Source organism: Dermacentor andersoni, chromosome 2 (genome assembly GCF_023375885.2).
Source record: "Dermacentor andersoni chromosome 2, qqDerAnde1_hic_scaffold, whole genome shotgun sequence".
Classification (NCBI taxonomy): Eukaryota; Metazoa; Arthropoda; class Arachnida; order Ixodida; family Ixodidae; genus Dermacentor; species Dermacentor andersoni.
Window position 1 is genome coordinate 233464266 of NC_092815.1, and position 17699 is coordinate 233481964.

The 17699-nt window shown below is 45.5% G+C and overlaps 1 protein-coding gene across 1 annotated transcript in view; it reads left to right on the forward strand.

Annotated features, from left to right (window-relative positions):
* The window catches only part of LOC126539807 (ATP-dependent translocase ABCB1-like), a 139699-nt gene that overhangs the window by 81874 nt on the left and 40126 nt on the right, over positions 1-17699 (forward strand). Inside the window, exons 4-5 of the mRNA XM_055075740.1 lie at positions 10551-10707; positions 13437-13634. Coding sequence (XP_054931715.1) covers positions 10551-10707; positions 13437-13634 — 355 coding nt within the window. The remainder of the gene's footprint in view (positions 1-10550; positions 10708-13436; positions 13635-17699) is intronic.

Sequence of the window (17699 nt, forward strand, 5' to 3'; positions counted from 1 at the left end):
CAATAAATAATAGGTGGTGCGTGAGATCTGGAAATGCGTCATGGTGCCAGCGCTAATGTTCCCAAATGTCATTCTGTGCCTAAAATCGGATGTATTGTCGCGGTTGGAAGTTTACCAAAGATCGGTGGGCCGGTCCGCGTTGGGAGCCTATGCAAAACTACAAATGAGCCACTGCTAGGGGCCATGAGTTGGGCATTGTTTGAAGTCAGAGAAGCGCAGAGCAAAATCCGTTTTGAAGAAAGGCCCATAAACATGGATCAAGAGAAATGGACGGCTAAAGCAGACTAGTATCTTCACCTAAAAAGTGTGGACACAGAATGGAGGACGAGGTCAAGAAAGTTGGTAACCAAGTACAGGGTAATTGAAAATGTAGATAGAAAACCAGGACGAATCAAAAATAAAGTGAAAGAAACAGAGACAGCAAATTGGATAGACAGAGTGGAAACGAAAAATGACCGGCTCTCCCGTAATCGAGAGTAGATATAAGCATCAAATGGCAACCGGCAAAACAGACTGGTTGGAGATGATAGTAGCCACAATTTTAAAATGGGTGTAGTGCATGTCCTCAACGGCACACCTCACCACACCGCAGCTCAGCACGCCATATACTGTGTACTAGTTCATATGGACGCTGCCCAGCTAGAAGAAGAAAACCGGCTGAAGGCCGCACGACAAGCAGCGAAAGACGCCAGAGAGACAGAGCGCACTGCCCAGCTAAAGAATATTGAAAGTAATGCTAGGGTTTTACTTGCCAAAACTACGATTTGATTATAAGGCACGCCATCGTGGGCGACTCCGAATTAATTCTACCACCAGGGGTTCTTTACCGTGCCCACAATGCGCGGGACAAAGGCGTTTTTGCATTTTGCCTCCAGCGAAAGGCGGCCACGATTTGATCCCGCGACCTCGTGCTTAGCAGCGCCACACCGTAACCGCTAAAGCGTGAGACACATGCAGCGATTTTACGTGTGATCAGTCGTACGGCGCGTCGTATCCGACTTGCCACATGCAACGCTCCGGGATGCATGGTACGAATGAGCCAGCGGCGCGTAGCTCCGCCCAGAACCGGCTGCATGAACGCTCAGAATACTGCGCAACTTCGCAAAGAAAGTGAAAGCAAACGTGTTTGTATAGCTGTCTCGTCTTACACAAACGATGACAATACAAACACGTCTATGCTAACACCGTAGACGTGTTTTCGCAAGGCCTCGTTCGCAGTGTCGGCTCCGTTGGCAGCCGCCGATTGCTATAGGAGCCGGCAGACCCCTCGCTCGGCGGCCGAATCCGACACCGGTGGCGCTTGCAACACGATTGCTTGCGGCTCGTATAACGAAGCGCCTATTTTGGTCGGCACAACGTGTATTAGGTCATGCTAATTACAGCACATTTGATTTCATCGACGCCGACGGAAGTGAACGAGCAAGCCAGGCGAACTTGCGATCACTGGGAGACTGTATAGGCCTAGCTCTCCGGCCATCTATTCCGGGGCCGACATCCCTTGCGATGCATCCGTAGCTCGCAATAAAGCGCCTAAATTCGTCAACACAATCAATGTCTGAACATTTATGTTGCTCTTAAGTGAATATGCGATTAGTTTTCTCGACGCCGTTGGTAGCGATCAGAAAACGCGCCATTCAGGCGAACCGATTCGCATAGACGATTGCTGCGGCGTCTGCGCTGACCGCTTGCGAGTCGAAATCAGGCCAACGATTTACAATTTCGCCCAACGTTTTATAACATGCACACTTTAGAGGTCACTTTATTTTATAAGTTATATCGTGTCAGAAAAATATTGGAGGTCAGCGTTTCGACCATGCAGGGAGAAAATAAAAGCACGGGCACAATCGCAGCGGCGAGGCGCTCGCTCTCCGCCCCGTCGGGTCTACCACGCGGCCATGACATGCACGTTACCGGCCGTGTCATCGGCTGCGGCCGTCCGACTGACGCGGCAGTCGTGCGACAATATCCAGCTATAGTTGGCCGCATGCGACTCGACGCCGCATTCGGCGGATCCTGTTGAGAATCTGCTGAGTGCGGCTACTGATGCGAACGGTCGTACGACGGATGGCACGCAAAATGCCACCATGTGTATCGCGCTTAAGCCCCGACGGCGGGTAGGAGCACCGCAAGTGGCGCCATCTCTCGAGGCGACGCAAAACCCGCGCCGCAGAACTCGCGGACCGCTGGCGTTCAGCGCTCAGCGCCAGATTACCAGGAAGTGTATAGTGCCCTGTATCTGCCTTTGGAACGTAGCAATTGGAAATGACAAAACTTTAGCACACTAGAAATTACAGCTTCAGTAATATTGTGAACAAGCATTAGGAACAACTCGGAAGCAATATTTTTGTAACTTATTTAGGCAGTAACTAGCGTATGTAATGTGGTCCTGTAAGAAGAGTTGGGGGCCGGAGACAGAGTTTTTAGTTTTAGTTGGTTGCCCGGATGATCTAGTTTTGTTCCCGCAACTAGCCCGAATGTTCCCACTGATCAAATCGGAGATGCTCAACTTAAAATTTCGATCATGGACATAGACAAGAAATTAATTTCTTACTTTGAATGAAAAGGTAGAGGGAATAGATGGTTCAATTCAGTTGCTGTCGGATCACTTTGATAATATTCAGGAACGCTTGAGCGGGCAAGACAGGGAAATAAAGATCATAAAATGCAGGATCGACAAACTCGAGAAGGAGGATACATCTAAAGGTCTCGCCCAGCTTCAGATTGATTTTGATGACCTCGAGTTGCGCAGCCGACGTCTGATTGTTGAAGTACATGGAATTCCTGAGACTACAGGCGAAAATCTTCTAAATAATGTAAATGATCTTGCGAAAACCTTGAATTTGGTGGAACTTGCTCCGGCTGATATTTCCGCTATTCACAGGATGGCATCAAAGCCAGGCAGAGAGCGTGGAGTGATCCTTCGAGATACGTGGCCTGAAAAAAGAAAACCCTTGAGGCAGAAACAAGATCATGTTTACATAACTGAGAATATGAACCAAGCGTTCCCGGGTTCTTAGTAGCAGCGAAAACCTGGGCTAGGAGAGTTGGCTATGACATTTCATAGCATTCAAATGGGAAGGTCTTGGTGCGTAGAAAGAGTGGAGAACGTGCGCAGGTCATCAGGTGTGAGGACGTTTTGTCAGCGCTGAGCAATTGATGTTTTTGAACTGTTCCTTAGTTGCTTCTTTTACTGCTCTTTAATATGGATGACCTCGGATATATCGCGCTTCGTGAGTTGGTAAAGCGGGTTGAAAGTGCACAAAGAGGATTTCTTCGATGCTTCCATTTAAATGTACAATCAAATGGGAACAAAGTAAATGAACTCGAGTGTGTGTTTAACCAAATGAAAGGTTGTTTTGATGTAGTTACGCTAACAGAAACCTGGCAGTCGGATATTTCAGAAGAATTTGAACTGCCTAATATGAAAACGTTCCCTGTTTTTAGGCAAAGTCGTCGAGGGGGTGGTGTCACTATGTTACTTGATAATTCTTTACCAGTCGTATTGCTCGAAAATTTTACATTAGTTACTGCTCATTACGAGACGTTGTGTGTTCACTTTCAAGATGTCATAGTTGCTGTATGTTACCGGCCACCTGATGATAACTTGTCTGATTTTTTGCATTTTTAGATGTTTTCTTAGCATTTGTAAATCGACACCAATACACCGTTATATTGGGTGGTGATTTCAATATTGACATGGGGCATGGCGGCACGAAAAAGTGTGACTTTGAAACTACTATTGCATGCAACGGTTGCGAACGCATTATAAATAGACCCACTAGAAATACTCTGTCTTCGGGGACCACCATAGACTTATTTATCACAAAATGTGATCTGTCGTGTGTTACCTGTGCTGTCCTTACGTATGCCATTAGTGATCACATGGCGATATATTGTTCTGTAAAAACAGGTGCACCTACGTTAATTCAGAGTGACATTCCTTATAGTTATCAGCATGTCTCGCCAGCTGCCTTAGATGCCTTCTGTTCATAGATTGGCACTTTGCATTGGGACAAAGATTTTAACTCAAATTATGCGAATGCAGCCGATGACGCTTTTTTAGAATCTTTTATTTGTATATACAAAAACACTTCCCTTATAAACAACGGAATAAAAGTAAAGGTTGTCGTAAACCTTGGATGACGCGCGAACTCCTACGTAATATTGACAAAAAAGAAAGATTATTTCGGAAATTCATGCGTACGCGCGACGAGGTGGACCTAATTACTTTCAAGCAGTTCCGAATTGCTTTAAGTAAAGAAATGAAGAAATCAAAGGAGCTGTATCCCATACAAGCATTTACTTTGTGCTCAAAACGAGCAGATGTTTTATGGAGTAAAATAAACTCTTTGATGGGCCGAAATCCGAGAACAGAAAACGAGGTGCTCCATGATGGAAACTTGGTCAGTGGAGAGGATATGGCCAATGTTCTCAATGATTACTTCGTTTACAGAGACTTCAACGACAGATCACCCGCTGCTTGCCGAACTCTGGGTTCAGAAACTGCAAACACGTTTTTCTTAGCAGGTACTATTGAACTGGAAGTCCGCACAGTATTCCTTGGCTTAAGAAACAGTCGCAGCTTCGACGCAGATGGCATGCAAATAAAACCAGTGAAATATGTTATTGATCAGATTAGTCCAGCCCTAACATACATATTTAATCTCTGTATTTCGACACGGGTTTTTCCTTCGAAAATGCAAACGGCACGCGTAATAGCTCTCTACAAGAAGGGGAACAAGCATAACGTTGCCAATTATCACCGATATCTATTCTCCCCGTATTTTCTAAAGGTTTCGAAAAAATTATTTTTACTCGCTTATCCTGTTTTTGCTCCAAATATGTCCTGACAAAATCACAATATGGCTTCCAAAAACATAAATCTACAGAACTCGCCCTACTGGATCAAAAAGAATACATCCTACAACAGTTTGAACAAAAAAATAAGGTAGTCGGAATTTTTGTTGATTTCACACAAGCATTTCACTACATTCACCACGGCATTTTATTTGAAAAATTAAACCATTATGGCATTCGTGGGCTCCCACTCGCGTTACTTAAAAGCTATCTGCGCATAGATGTCAATTTGTTTCTATAAATGATTTCGTATCAGATAAGAAGAAGATAATTTCAGGTGTACCACAGGGGAGCATTCTTGCTCCTTTATTGTTCACTTTATATGTTATCGGCGTAGTCAATATCTCCCCAGAAGTTAAGTTTATTGTCTATGCAGATGACACGAGTATATTTGTCACCTCAGTATCAGATCTCATTCTTTCTAGTAAAGCTAATGACGTCTTACAGAAGTTACACAACTGGACAAGTAACAATAAGTTAAAGATAAATGCAACTAAAACAAAAGCCGTAGTTTTTCATTCGAAAGGTCAACAAGCAACTTTCCAGAATAACTTTGCATTTAGAGGCTCAGATATAGAAATAGTGAAGTCAGTGAAAGTACTTGGGGTACATTTCTCCAGTTCTTTACAATGGGATGACCACGTCAATAATATTCAAATAAAACTAAGTCGGATAACTGGAATATTAAGCCGTATCCGGTACCTTATCCCAAACTCAGTGAGGTTATTGGTATACAAATCGCTGTTTAGTTCTTATCTTACCTGCTGCTATGTGGTTTGGGGAACAACTACAGAAACAAACTTAACGAAATTACTGACAATACAGAAGAAAATGCTGAGGCTGATAGACAACGCTATAGTTCTAGCACCTAGCGACCTACTATTTAAAAAATATAGGTTAATAAAAGTGAATGACCTATATCAATACAGACTACTAAGAGAGTACTGTCTTAGCTGCAAACGCTGAAACTTTTTGTTCATGGAGATGGCGAATCTTTGCTTAAAGGAAAAGGGCTATGAAACAAGAAATACAGAAATGTGGAACGTTCTTTACTTTCGTACTAATTATGGCTTTCAGATGCTTCGATGTACTCTTCCGCGAATTCTAAATAATTACACTAGCAAAGGTATAGATGTGTCTCATTTAAGTGTCGCAGAATTAGTGGATCTTTTTTTGTATAAGCTACGTAGCAATTTATCTAAGTGCAGAAGATTGCAGCAGTTTTCTTCTTTCTATAAGCTATGTATAAACTACATTTTCAGTTTTCCTTTGTCTTGATCTTCAACTAAAACAATGTGTCACTTTAAAAGAGAAAAGGAAAAGTGCTGTGATATTGTGACGGCCTTCAGCTGCTGCCATTGCTCACAAAGGGGTGGAGGATCCCTCAAGCCGTCATTTGAACGGCTTTTCCCTCCGCCTCCTGTTACACTGTACTGTGACGAAGCAAATAAATAAATAAATAAATCAGTGCCTGGATAATGGTTCTGGCTTTGGCTCAAGGTCACTTGAAGGTCGCGGACAACGGAAGCTAAAAGCATTTCATGCTTAATAAGACCACGGAGATTTACAAGAATGAGAAAGAAGAAATTTGAGGCGGAAATCTGTACGACAGCACTAAGGGAATTACCTTGCTATTTAAGGCTAGCGCTGGTTGCCTAAGTACAAAATTACACCGAAGCAAATCTTCGCATCTACATGAAGCAAGTGTGTGCCGCCACGAAAATCCGGAATGCACTCAGCACATCCTAATTTAATGCGAAGGGATTCACACAGTGAGACCCGCAGGTAACGTACACCTTCCAGGAGCGATTGGATTTAAGGTGGACGGAAGCATCAAACGATCAGCAGTCGAGATAAACATGAGGCGTTTGGAGCATTCGTGGGGGACCAAAGGAGGGATTGATACAACCGGATCCGTTGCAGGCATAGTTAGCGCTACAAGGCAGATATAGAAGTTTTGAAGAAGAAAAAAAAGGTTAAAGAGATGTATACGAAAACGCTAGAATGAAAGGATGTATAGCATACCTGTGTGACTCTAGCAGGCTAGGTGACTATTTTTGACCGCCGCGCTTCAAAGGGGATTCCAATAAATCATCAACAGTTGTCTGGCGTGCTGTATCAAGCCATGCGGCCTCCGCGTTGTGTTAAAGAAAGCGTGCAATAAGCTCGAGCGCTGCAGTTACCCTTGCTGTCGTTCTCAGTGTTTCGCCCTCGGGCAAAACTGCGATTTCTTTTTACTCTATAGCACACGTATGCAAACGTGATCACTTTTACAATCAACTGTCTTGTAAATTACACTATGTTAGGCGTCGGTCGGGAACTGGAGCGCATTACCCAAAATAATTACTACAGGTTACTCGGGCACTGTGTTCGTTCAACAACCATGGCGATAATGAGGGTTAGTACGTGGATTTATCCAGCATTCATGCCTGTGGCTTCAAACGTTTTTGTCACCTTATTTATTATGTTCTATTTTTTTTCACGTCTCTAAGCACCTATAGTTTTCTATACACAGCAAGACCTTCTGTCATGTTACCGTGATATTCGCAGTTATCCTTGCGTCATGCGTAATCACTACGAATTAATCAATTTATGACGCATTGTGTTGTTGAATAGGATCAATGCGCAATCTCTCAAAGCCGGTTGAAAACAGAAAGACCATGTTCAGGCAAATCCACGTATTATACCTATCATTCATTCCTATGCTCGCGTCATCCTATGCTGGCATCAGCCAGCATGCTTACAGCTTCCGCAGACACTATGCCCCCAGAGTTCTCTCCAGTAATAGTTCCAGGAAATTCTGGAAACGCGCATAATTAGATGCCCTTGTTTTTTGTTTTTTTTTACTACTGAGGCCAGCATGCACCTTGTTAGGGTTCTTTTATAAGTCATTTGCGCGCTTGATTTCAAATATCAGTCACATATGGACACAAAGAATGAACTGCAAGTGTCAATCACGCGCTGCCAATTTAATGAAATTAAATTCTAATCGCCATTGATGTGTTTATCTCGACGACTAAAGTAACCATTGGACGGATAGTCTGCTTTCTGATTTTTTTTATCAACCGCGTGCTTACATAGTTAAAATAAATATTGTTACAAGGCTCAACGAAACGTCGAAGGAGAGTACAATCTTGGGGCTGAAGAAGACGACGATGTCAGGGACTTGTCTGCTCTGTCATTGTCTTCTATATTTATTTATCTATTTATTAGTACCTCAAAATCCCCATTGAAGGGGTATTACATGAGGGGGTGGAATTTCAGCAGTACATTGCCTCTATGGACGATCTGAATGACGATGGCGTTTGGCAGGTCATTCCAGTCCCTTGCTGTATGGACGAAAAATGATGACAAATGCGCAAAAGTGCGGGCAGGGGGAGGGTAGACGGCCTTCCCGTGGATTGTGCGATTGGAAACGTGATGTGCGGGGCTTATGATGGAGTTCAGAGATGGATGATAAAAGAATTTATGAAACAGACACAGTCTGGAAATTTTTCGGTGGTTCGCTAAAGTTGTAAGATGAGCATTACCTTTTAGTTCAGTTACACTTACATGATAGGAATAGGCTGAGTAAATGAAACGAGCTGAACGATTGTGCACAGATTCGAGAGTAGTGGAAAGGTTATTTTGAAGAGGGTCCCAGAGCGCGCATGCATATTCTAATTTGGGACGGATAAGTGTGAAGTGAGCAAGGTATTTTACTGATGGGGGTGTTAGTCGCAGAGGTCGTCGAAAGTAACCAAGGACGCGATTTGTCTCGTTAGTAACCTGTGATATATAAAGACCAATTTATATCAGGTGTCAAATGGATGCCTAAATACTTGTAAGTAGATACTGAAGCGATTTCTGCATTCCCGATTAGATATCTTGAAGATGGTTGTGAGTGACGTCGGTGGAATGATAGCAGAGATGTTTTTTTTTTCACGTTTAAGGACATTAGCCATGAATTGCACCAGGTTAGTACGTTCTGAATGTCAGATTGAAGAAACAAAATGTCATCGGTGTTAGTAATAAGCCGGTAGATGACGCAATCATCAGCAAATATGCGAATGTTAGAACATATGTTAGCAGGCAAATCATTAATATATATGAGAAAAAGAAGGGGGCCCAAGACGGTGCCCTGCAGTAGCCCAGATATAACAGAGGAATAAGAAGATGAACATTTTTTAGCAAAGACAAACTGCTGCCGATTAGTGAGAAAGCTGCATATCCAATTAAAAACATGTTCGTTAAGATTGAAACGAGAAAGTTTTAGGAATAGTCGTTTGTGAGGAGCTTTGTCAAAAGCTTTCTCAAGATCGAGGAAGAGGGCGTCAATAGGAATGTTAAGGTCAATGTTAGAGCTAAGGTCGTTAATGAAGAGGGCTAACTGTGTTTCGCAAGATAAACCTTTTAAAAAGCCATGCTTGTTAGGGTGGAAGAAGTTGACAGACACTAGAAATTTTATAATTTGAGAGAAAAATATATGTTCCATTAGTTTAGAAGTGATACACGTGATAGATATTGGTCGATAATTATGGCAAGAAGATGAAGGCCCTTTTTGGGGAACTGGGATGACCTTGCCTATTTTCCAGTCATGGGGTATAACGGCTGATGAAAGGGATTGCTGAAAGATATGAGGCAATATGGTGCTAGTTGCATGTTTCGTATTTTTTAACACTTTAGTATTATTTCTGTCAACACCAGCTGAGGCAGTTAATTTCAAAGAGTCGATTATTTTGACAATACCATCAGGTTCGAAGCTGAAGTCCGGCATAGGTGAAAAGTTAAAGGAAGGGAAATCGGGTAATTTGTTACCCGGTTCATGAGTGAAAACTGAGCTGAATAATAAATTCAAAACTTCCGGAGCGTCATGATCTTCGATTGGATTATTATCATAGCCACACAGTGTTATACTTGTGGTGCGGTTAGGATTGATACACTTCCAGAATTGACGTGGGTTTGTACGAATCATGTCGGGTAGAGTAGAAGAAAAAAATGAGTCTTTAGTTTTGTATACTTGTAGGTTATAGGATCTTTCTGCTTCGTAATAATTTTGCCACGTGGTAGGGTTATTGTTTCTTTGGCGGTTCAGAAAAGTAGTTTCTTTTTGTTATTCATGCGTTTTAGCACGGAATTGAACCAAGGTGATTCATGGCGCTCAGTTACGGTGATGGTAGGTATACATTTTTCAATTAGAGCGTGCATTTTGTTTTTTAACAGTAGCCAATTAGTTTCAGGAGCGCGATCATGAAAATCGGTTAGAAACCAGGTTCGGAACGCATCAAGTTGACTGTTGATGCTTTCATAGTCCCCTTGTATAGTCTCCTATACAAGTCTCCTTGCATAGTTTCCTTGTATGTATAACCCGCAAATAGAATTCCCTCTTTTCTTACTCCTTGTGTCACAATACCTAACACAAATGTTAATACTATTTCTATAATGATATTTTTCGTGCAACGGCTGTGATTAGCATTCCGAAATTAGTGTACATGATAGTGTACTTGACACCTAATGCTGACACTCGCCCGCACACGCAGTCGGTATGCAAGTCCATGACGAATAACAGAGGGCTGCACACGAGAGGCAGCAGAGCACGCAATCGTTACACGTTGCATCTCGCGCCGTGCGCTGCTCCCCTCGTATTGACTATGCACGGTCCAACTTTGCTGGGCGCAGCAGTTCTCATGGCAGCGTCCGTTCTCCTCCGGCAGGGTGGTGGAAGGCGTGATTCTGGGCACGGCCATCGTGGGCCAGGCTGTGGCCTACTCGCCCGACTATCACAAGGCCAAGCTCGCCGCCCAGAAGTTATTCCGGCTCATCGATCGTGTGCCCACCCTTGACTTCTCGGACAGGAGCGGTATCACCATGGTCAGTGTGCGCACTAAGCTCGCTGTAGCAACATTTGGAATCTCACGAGCACCCACTGAGCTGTGCTCGTGAAGTGATTTCAACACAAGCTCTTATCCTGTCTGCCGACTATGGCAGGGTTGCACATGAAGGCCGCTTCCGAGAATCGTGGGAATGTCTTTTTCAAAACTGCAACGAACCCATAGAACTCTTGGCAGTGCTGTGGTAGATGTTTCTTTAGCAACGTTTGGCAACGAAGCGCAAGCTGTCGATTCGTAAGGCAAGCACGAACCCGCCCTGCTTGCTTAGTGGCTATGGTGTTGGGCTGCTAACCACGAGGTCGAGGGATCGAATCCGGGCCACGGCAGCCGCATTTTGATGGGGGCGAAATGCGAGAACAACCATGTACTTAGATCTAGCTGCACGTTAAAGAACCCCAAGTTGTCCAAATTATTCCAGAGTCCCCTACTACGGCGTGCCTCATAATCAGACCGTGGCTTTGGCAAGCAAAACCCCATTATTTTGTTATCTTTTTTATTTTAATCGATTCGCAAGACATTTTGCCTATGAGAAGCAGCTACGCTGTCGTGTCATTCACGTATATTTGCATGGCGCATGTTCTGCGCTTCGTGCCTAAACAAAAAGTGCCTACGATATCATGAAGGAGGAAGAACTCGAAAGACGCAGATAATTTGGAGGGAGTACTTCCTCAGCCCTCTCCGTACTTTAGTGACTTGCAAACCGCAAACTGCAAACGAAGAGCGCTTGCAACTCTGTTCCCTGTCGCGGCTCACTTCGCATGACTAGTGGGCGTACATACTTGGCAGCTAAAAAAGGCACATCTGCGAGTTTCCAATGTGCTGATCTATTTCTGCGCACTCCTTGTTCAGCACGCAGTTAGGAGGTATTTGTTATTATCGCAGCTGAGGATCGCGTCAAAGTACTCGCGTGTTCGAATTTCGCAAAAGTCTTGCGGGCGCAGAGATTTCGGCGGCACACTTACGGCTGAGGGAGCAAAACAAATGAGAAACTGCAGAAACCAATCAAAATAATGATCACTGTATCTTAGTCACTGCTATTATTTGCACGCCACTACAGTTTCTATGGGAGTGCGGGGCTATCACGCCTATGTAAAATAAGGTACTTAGTGTCCCAATAAGACACCAAATTAAGGTTAAGAGCGTTAGGAGTAGTGTCGTTGTGCTCGGTATGCTTATTTTGTGTCGTTGTCACTTCGCAACTGATTAACCGGAGAATGTGTTGACCACTACACATGTAGGTGTGACTAACAACGTTTTTTAATTGCTCTTCTTAGCCCAAGTCCTCACTTGTGATGGAGCATACAGCGTTCACCTAAATTGACGCCATGTGGGGCCGTATAACGTGAAACTATTCCAATATGTTTTTATTCCAATCTGCTGACGTCAAATTTGCGTAACCGCCGACGCAAGCTTCGGGCGGTCACCCGCAGGGTTGTCTGAACAAACCAATTAAATTCTCCCCTCGTTCATAGGAGCTCACTTTTGTTTGCTTGAAAAACGAATAACATTGCCTGCACTGAGCGGCTTGTCTTATCTAATTGGCTCACAAGACGCGAGGAGCATGCTTAAGTGGAGAGGGATTCGATGGGGCCGAGCCACAGCACTGATTATCGACAACCGGATGAAGAGAATGGTGCCGGCATCTGCGATTGGTTCGCTTCCTCTTACTTAGCTTGCAGTGGCTCGCCGACAATCGCGGCGGCATGCAACGGAAGCTTAATGACGCTAAAACTGATCCTCAGCATAGAAGAGTTGGCAGAACGAGGTCGTAAACGGGCCGAAAGTTCTCAAAAACGTCACACCGCCACACAAAAAGTTTAATTACATGCAAATAAGCCCATGCTCTCCGGCAGGGGCAAGTACCCAGTGCTGGAACGATCGGCGGCAGCCATCTTTTATTACTTTCGGAATGGGGCAGCCGGCGGCTATATTCAGAAGAAAATTCAGTTTTGTTCGGCATAATAATGCATCTTTAACGCGTACGCGTCACTTTGAAGCGGTAAGTTTTTGTGGTTTATTGACGTCGCGTGAGAGGCAGGTGAAGTGGGCGCAGCCCGAAAACTTTTGACCAATAGCCGAGGGCTAATGGCAAAACGGCGTCGAATCAGAAATAACTGTTTTTGTTTTGTTCGGTCAAATTATGCATAATCAGTGTGTACACGTCATATCAGATCGGAAGCTACGCGGTTTTCGTGACGTCGCGTGACAGACAGGTGAAGTGGGGGTGGTCCAAAAAGTTTTTGACCAATCGCGGTGGGCTGATTGCAGAATTGGAATACAAAAGTTTGGAATAGTTTTACGTTATAGCGCCCAGTGAGGGTCGCCGTACAGTGAGGTCCGGAGGTTTATTCGCGCGTCTAAATTAGAAAAAAAAAATTTTCTAGCTAAAGTGAACTGTACATACGAAAAATTAAAGAGGTTCTAAGTTGCAGTGACTTGAAAAAGACCCACGTCGTTTTCCCTTGCGTTCAGCCACACGGTCGATGGTTCAGTTATACACCGCCCGTGGCGGAAACATGTGACCGGGGGCGGAACGCTCGCCTCCCACGGCCAAAGTTGTTCCCAGGCTCTCCATACTGGCCCGCTCTCTCAACGCTAGTTTTACTTTATAACTCCACGAAGTGATAACTCGCATACAAGCGTGGTGTAGAGAAGGCAAATTGCTTCGATGACGAGCCCCGTTGCAGCAGGCGTGACTGGTTCCCGCAGGACACGGTGCGCGGCTTCCTGACGTTGAACGAGGTGAGCTTCTCGTACGCGGGCGAGCCAGATGTCAAGGTGCTGGACCGCGTCACCTTCTCGGTGGAGCCCGGCCAACGGGTCGCCATCGTCGGCACCGCGGGCTCGGGACGCACCACGGCCATCTACCTCGTCGAGCGCTTCTACGACATCGTCGACGGCGAGATCGTGAGCGCCTCGAGTGTCGCTTACAAAATTGCGCCGGGATACCTGGTTTCTTTTTTTGTTTTTTTGTTTTTTTTTTTTTTTTGCTCGAGAGATTTCTAGCAACGCCCGCCGCTTGGCGGCTATGGTGTTGCTCTGTTAAGCACGACGTCGCGAAATCGAATCCCGGCTGCGGCAGCCGCATTTCGATGGCGGCAAAATGCGAAAGACGACCATGTCACTTGCACTGGGAGCACGTTCAAGATCCCCCCGGTGGTCGAAATTAAACCGGTGTCCCGCGCTACGGCGGGCCTCATAATCAAATCGTGGTTCTGGCACGTGAAACCCCAGCATTCAATTCAGATTTCTAGCAAGGCCCAGGGGACACGCAATAAATTGGTGTAACAGCCATTACGGTATTATTTACGGGAAGACGGTTGAGCCAAATTTTACGGCGTGGAAATTCTGGTCGTTTTATGTTATTTTACTGTTATTTATTTGGCGATTTTTATGGTCAGTTCAGGGCCTGTCGGCCCTGAACTGACCATAAAAGTAAGACCTCTTTTGTTAATATGGGAGAGAGCTTTTTTTTTTATGCGTCAACTTGAAATGCGCAAGAAATATATCTTTGTCGCTCAAATGTATTTTTTGTGTCTCCTGTTCAAGGACGTTATATTAAACTTCTGGAGTGACAATCCCAGCCGCTGCCTCCGAGAGCGAGTGAAGCCAGCGGCGTACACATTCCTCATATAGATGCAGGGGAACGCGGCTCCAGCACAGGCGGCCGCGCTGTTTACAGTGCCGCGGTGAAAAATAACAAGGGGACCCCTTTAGAGAGTATATGGGACCGCACTTGACTGTCGCTGCTGCCAATAAAGAAATATTCCTGCGTCGATTTATTGCCGCAGGCCTTGAGGAATGCTGTCGGTTGGACGCTTCGCCAATAGCACTTGCTCACTTGGTTAACTCACAAACGGTCTCTCCATACAAACTAAGTTTGTGTGGTGTGTGTGCGCAATGAACATTCCTGTTTACTACTAATTGACGTGAAAGGTACCATACATGCGCTGCTGTGCGAAGTCGCGTGTTGCATCACCGCGAAATCAGGGCAAGGCTCAGCCGTGTTCGATTGTGTCGCGCGCATTTCTGAAGTGATGTTAGTGATGTTTGCCCAGTAAGGTTGGGGCATGTTATGGACCATGACGCCGTTCTCGCCGACAGGGATAAATACGTCAGCACTCGCTCTTTCACTTTATTTTGCGGCTCCAGTTCGAAGTGACGATGAATAAAACGCTGCGGGCATTTGTTTTTTGCGTTATCTGTTTTTATAGTAGTAATTTCTGTTAGTATCGTAATTTTTGAATTTGAAAATTTCTTTTTTTTTTTCCTGAGAGACCGAAAGTCCCCCTCGCGTTATTTACGTGCAGATACGGTAATTACTCTCTATTTTAGTACACATTACCAAGCTGGTTTACGCAAGGCGGCGCAGGTTATGTGTTTAGCATCCTGAACAACTTGATAGGGTTTGCCTAATTGATGTCAAGAATTGATCGCATTCATCCATCCCGTTTAGAACTTACGGTAAGAGATACAACTGAAACATCGGTCAGAAATGCTACAAAGCCGCAGGAACAGCTGAAAAGATTTCTAATTGACACCCGAACGTTTATAATGCATAATGGTTCACTATACAAGATAAGTTAGTAACTCAGGCTGTACATTCATTAAATTTTACGTATTGCAATCTTGAAAGCAGTGATCAGGCTTTTCCTTCGCAATTCGCTCGTTTAGCATTCTTAGTGATGTGGGGTACCCAAAGCCGTAGGTAGCACTCCGCAATATTCTTGTAAAACGGCTCATGCTCTTGTGTTGAACTCAAGCCCAGCTTTTACAACAGACTTTCTTGCTGGGCTAGTGGTGTAAATAACTGAACAGAAAATCTACGAAAGATAAATACGCGTACACAAAAGAAGGGGTCAAAACAGGCACTGGGCATCTTCACTTGTAAGTCCAGCGCTCGTCCTGTCCACATGTTCTCCTGTGTACGCGTTTGTCTCGCTGATTTCCCCTATCAAAACACAGCCGCTGCGCGGAACGTGCGCGGTACAGACCAAACAGTGTATGTCGTCGTACAAGCACATCGCGCATGTACTCGATTCCAACCCGAGACCGCTGGAAGCCAGCAGCGAAATCCCATCCTCTCGTTCTAAGATGCAACCCATACATGCGCTACATAAAAACCGCAAGCAGTGCCGACGAGTATTTATAAGGCGTAAACGAATATTTATTAAAGAAAAAATCAGACATCGACCCGCTCGTAGCAATTGCTACAAAGAAAGGAAACCCATACGGGCTCCTCGAAGGAAAAGCCTCGCAGTTGCAGAACTTTATTAATTACTTCTCTCCATGCTTCCGCAAAGCTATTACGTCAAACTCTTGCCTTTGCTTCGAGTTGTTGACAAATTCGAATTCGCCCTGCCGTCTGCTAGCCGCCTGGTTATCTCAGACAGTAGAATAATAAATTCAAACAGCGCTAGACGACAGGACCAGAAAGAGGAGGAGACAAACACGGCGCTGATAGCGCCGTGTTTGTCTCGTCCTCTTTCTGGTCCTGTCGTCTAGCGCTGTTTGAATTTTATTGTTACCATGGAACACCAACTCACCCAATCCGCTGCCCTTCTCAGACGGTAGAGCGGCTGCCCCGAAAAGGCGGTAGTCCCGGGTTCGAGTCCCGGACCAGGACGAATTTTTCTTCAATTGTGACGCTTTTCTTTCGAGAAACCCGTATGCGTTTCCTTTGTAGTAATTGCTACGAACGGATGGATGTCTGATTTTCCCTTTATTAATTGCCTTATTACCTTGCGAGTTTCCGCAGAACTATTACTTCAAACGAGCATTTAATATTGTTACCTAAGAAGACGCAGATGAAAAGCTATATACAAGTATATTTACAACGTAATACGCCGCACTTGGCCAAGAGGCAACAGCCCGCGCTAGCCTCCAATCGTCGTCGTCGTCTTCTTCCTGCTCGCCTCTTCGTCTTAGGTAATACTATTCCGTAGCACTAACCCCGGGGGCAAAAGCGCCGTCCCGGAGCGACTAAAGGCCGGACTCGGAAGCAGTGTAGTAGGCCTTGAGCCTACTGACGTGCACGACATCACTAGATGCCAGAGTAGATGACGAGGTTGAGCTCACAGGAGCAATTTCGTACGTCACAGGCGTCACCTGGCGCATCACGCGGTAGGGCCCGGAGTATCGCGAAAGGAGCTTTTGTGAAAGTCCGACGTGACGAGAGGGCGACCACAGGAGCACGAGCGTACCAGGCGAAAACTGTACGTCACGGTGGCGGGCGTTGCACTGACGCTGCTGAGTGGTTTCCGAGTCCGTCAGTCGAGCACGGGCAAGCTGGCGTGCATGGTCGGCGAGGGCAATGGCGTCGCGCGCATACTCGCTTGTTGAGATCGAAGCAGGAGGAAGCGCCGTGTCAAGGGGCAAGGTCGGTTCGCGACCGTAGAGTAGATAAAAGGGAGAAAATCCGGCGGTGTCGTGCCGGGAAGAATTATAAGCAAATGAGACGTAAGGAAGGGCAATGTTCCAGTCGTGGTGGTCCTTGGAAACTTACTTGGACAGCATATCGGTAAGAGTACGGTTTAACCGCTCTCTCAGGCCATTGGTTTGAGGATGGTATGAGGTAGTCAGCTTGTGTTGAGTGGAGCAGGAACGTACAATGTCGGCGATAACTTTCGAGAGGAAGTTACGACCACGGTAAGTGAGCAGCTGTCGCGGGGCGCCATGAAGTAAGATAATGTCACGTAAGAGAAAGTCCGCGACGTCAGTGGCGCAACTGGTAGGGAGAGCCCGCATGGTAGCGTATCGGGTGGCGTAATCAGTTGCGACGGCTACCCATTTGTTCCCAGAGGATGACGCGCGAAAGGGACCGAGGAGGTCTAATCCAACACGAAAGAACGGTTCCACAGGGGCAGTGATCGGCTGGAGATGACCGGCAGGTAGCACCTGAGGTGTTTTCCGACGCTGGCAGGTATCACAGGCAGCAACATAGCATCGGACGGAGCGAGCGAGACCAGGCCA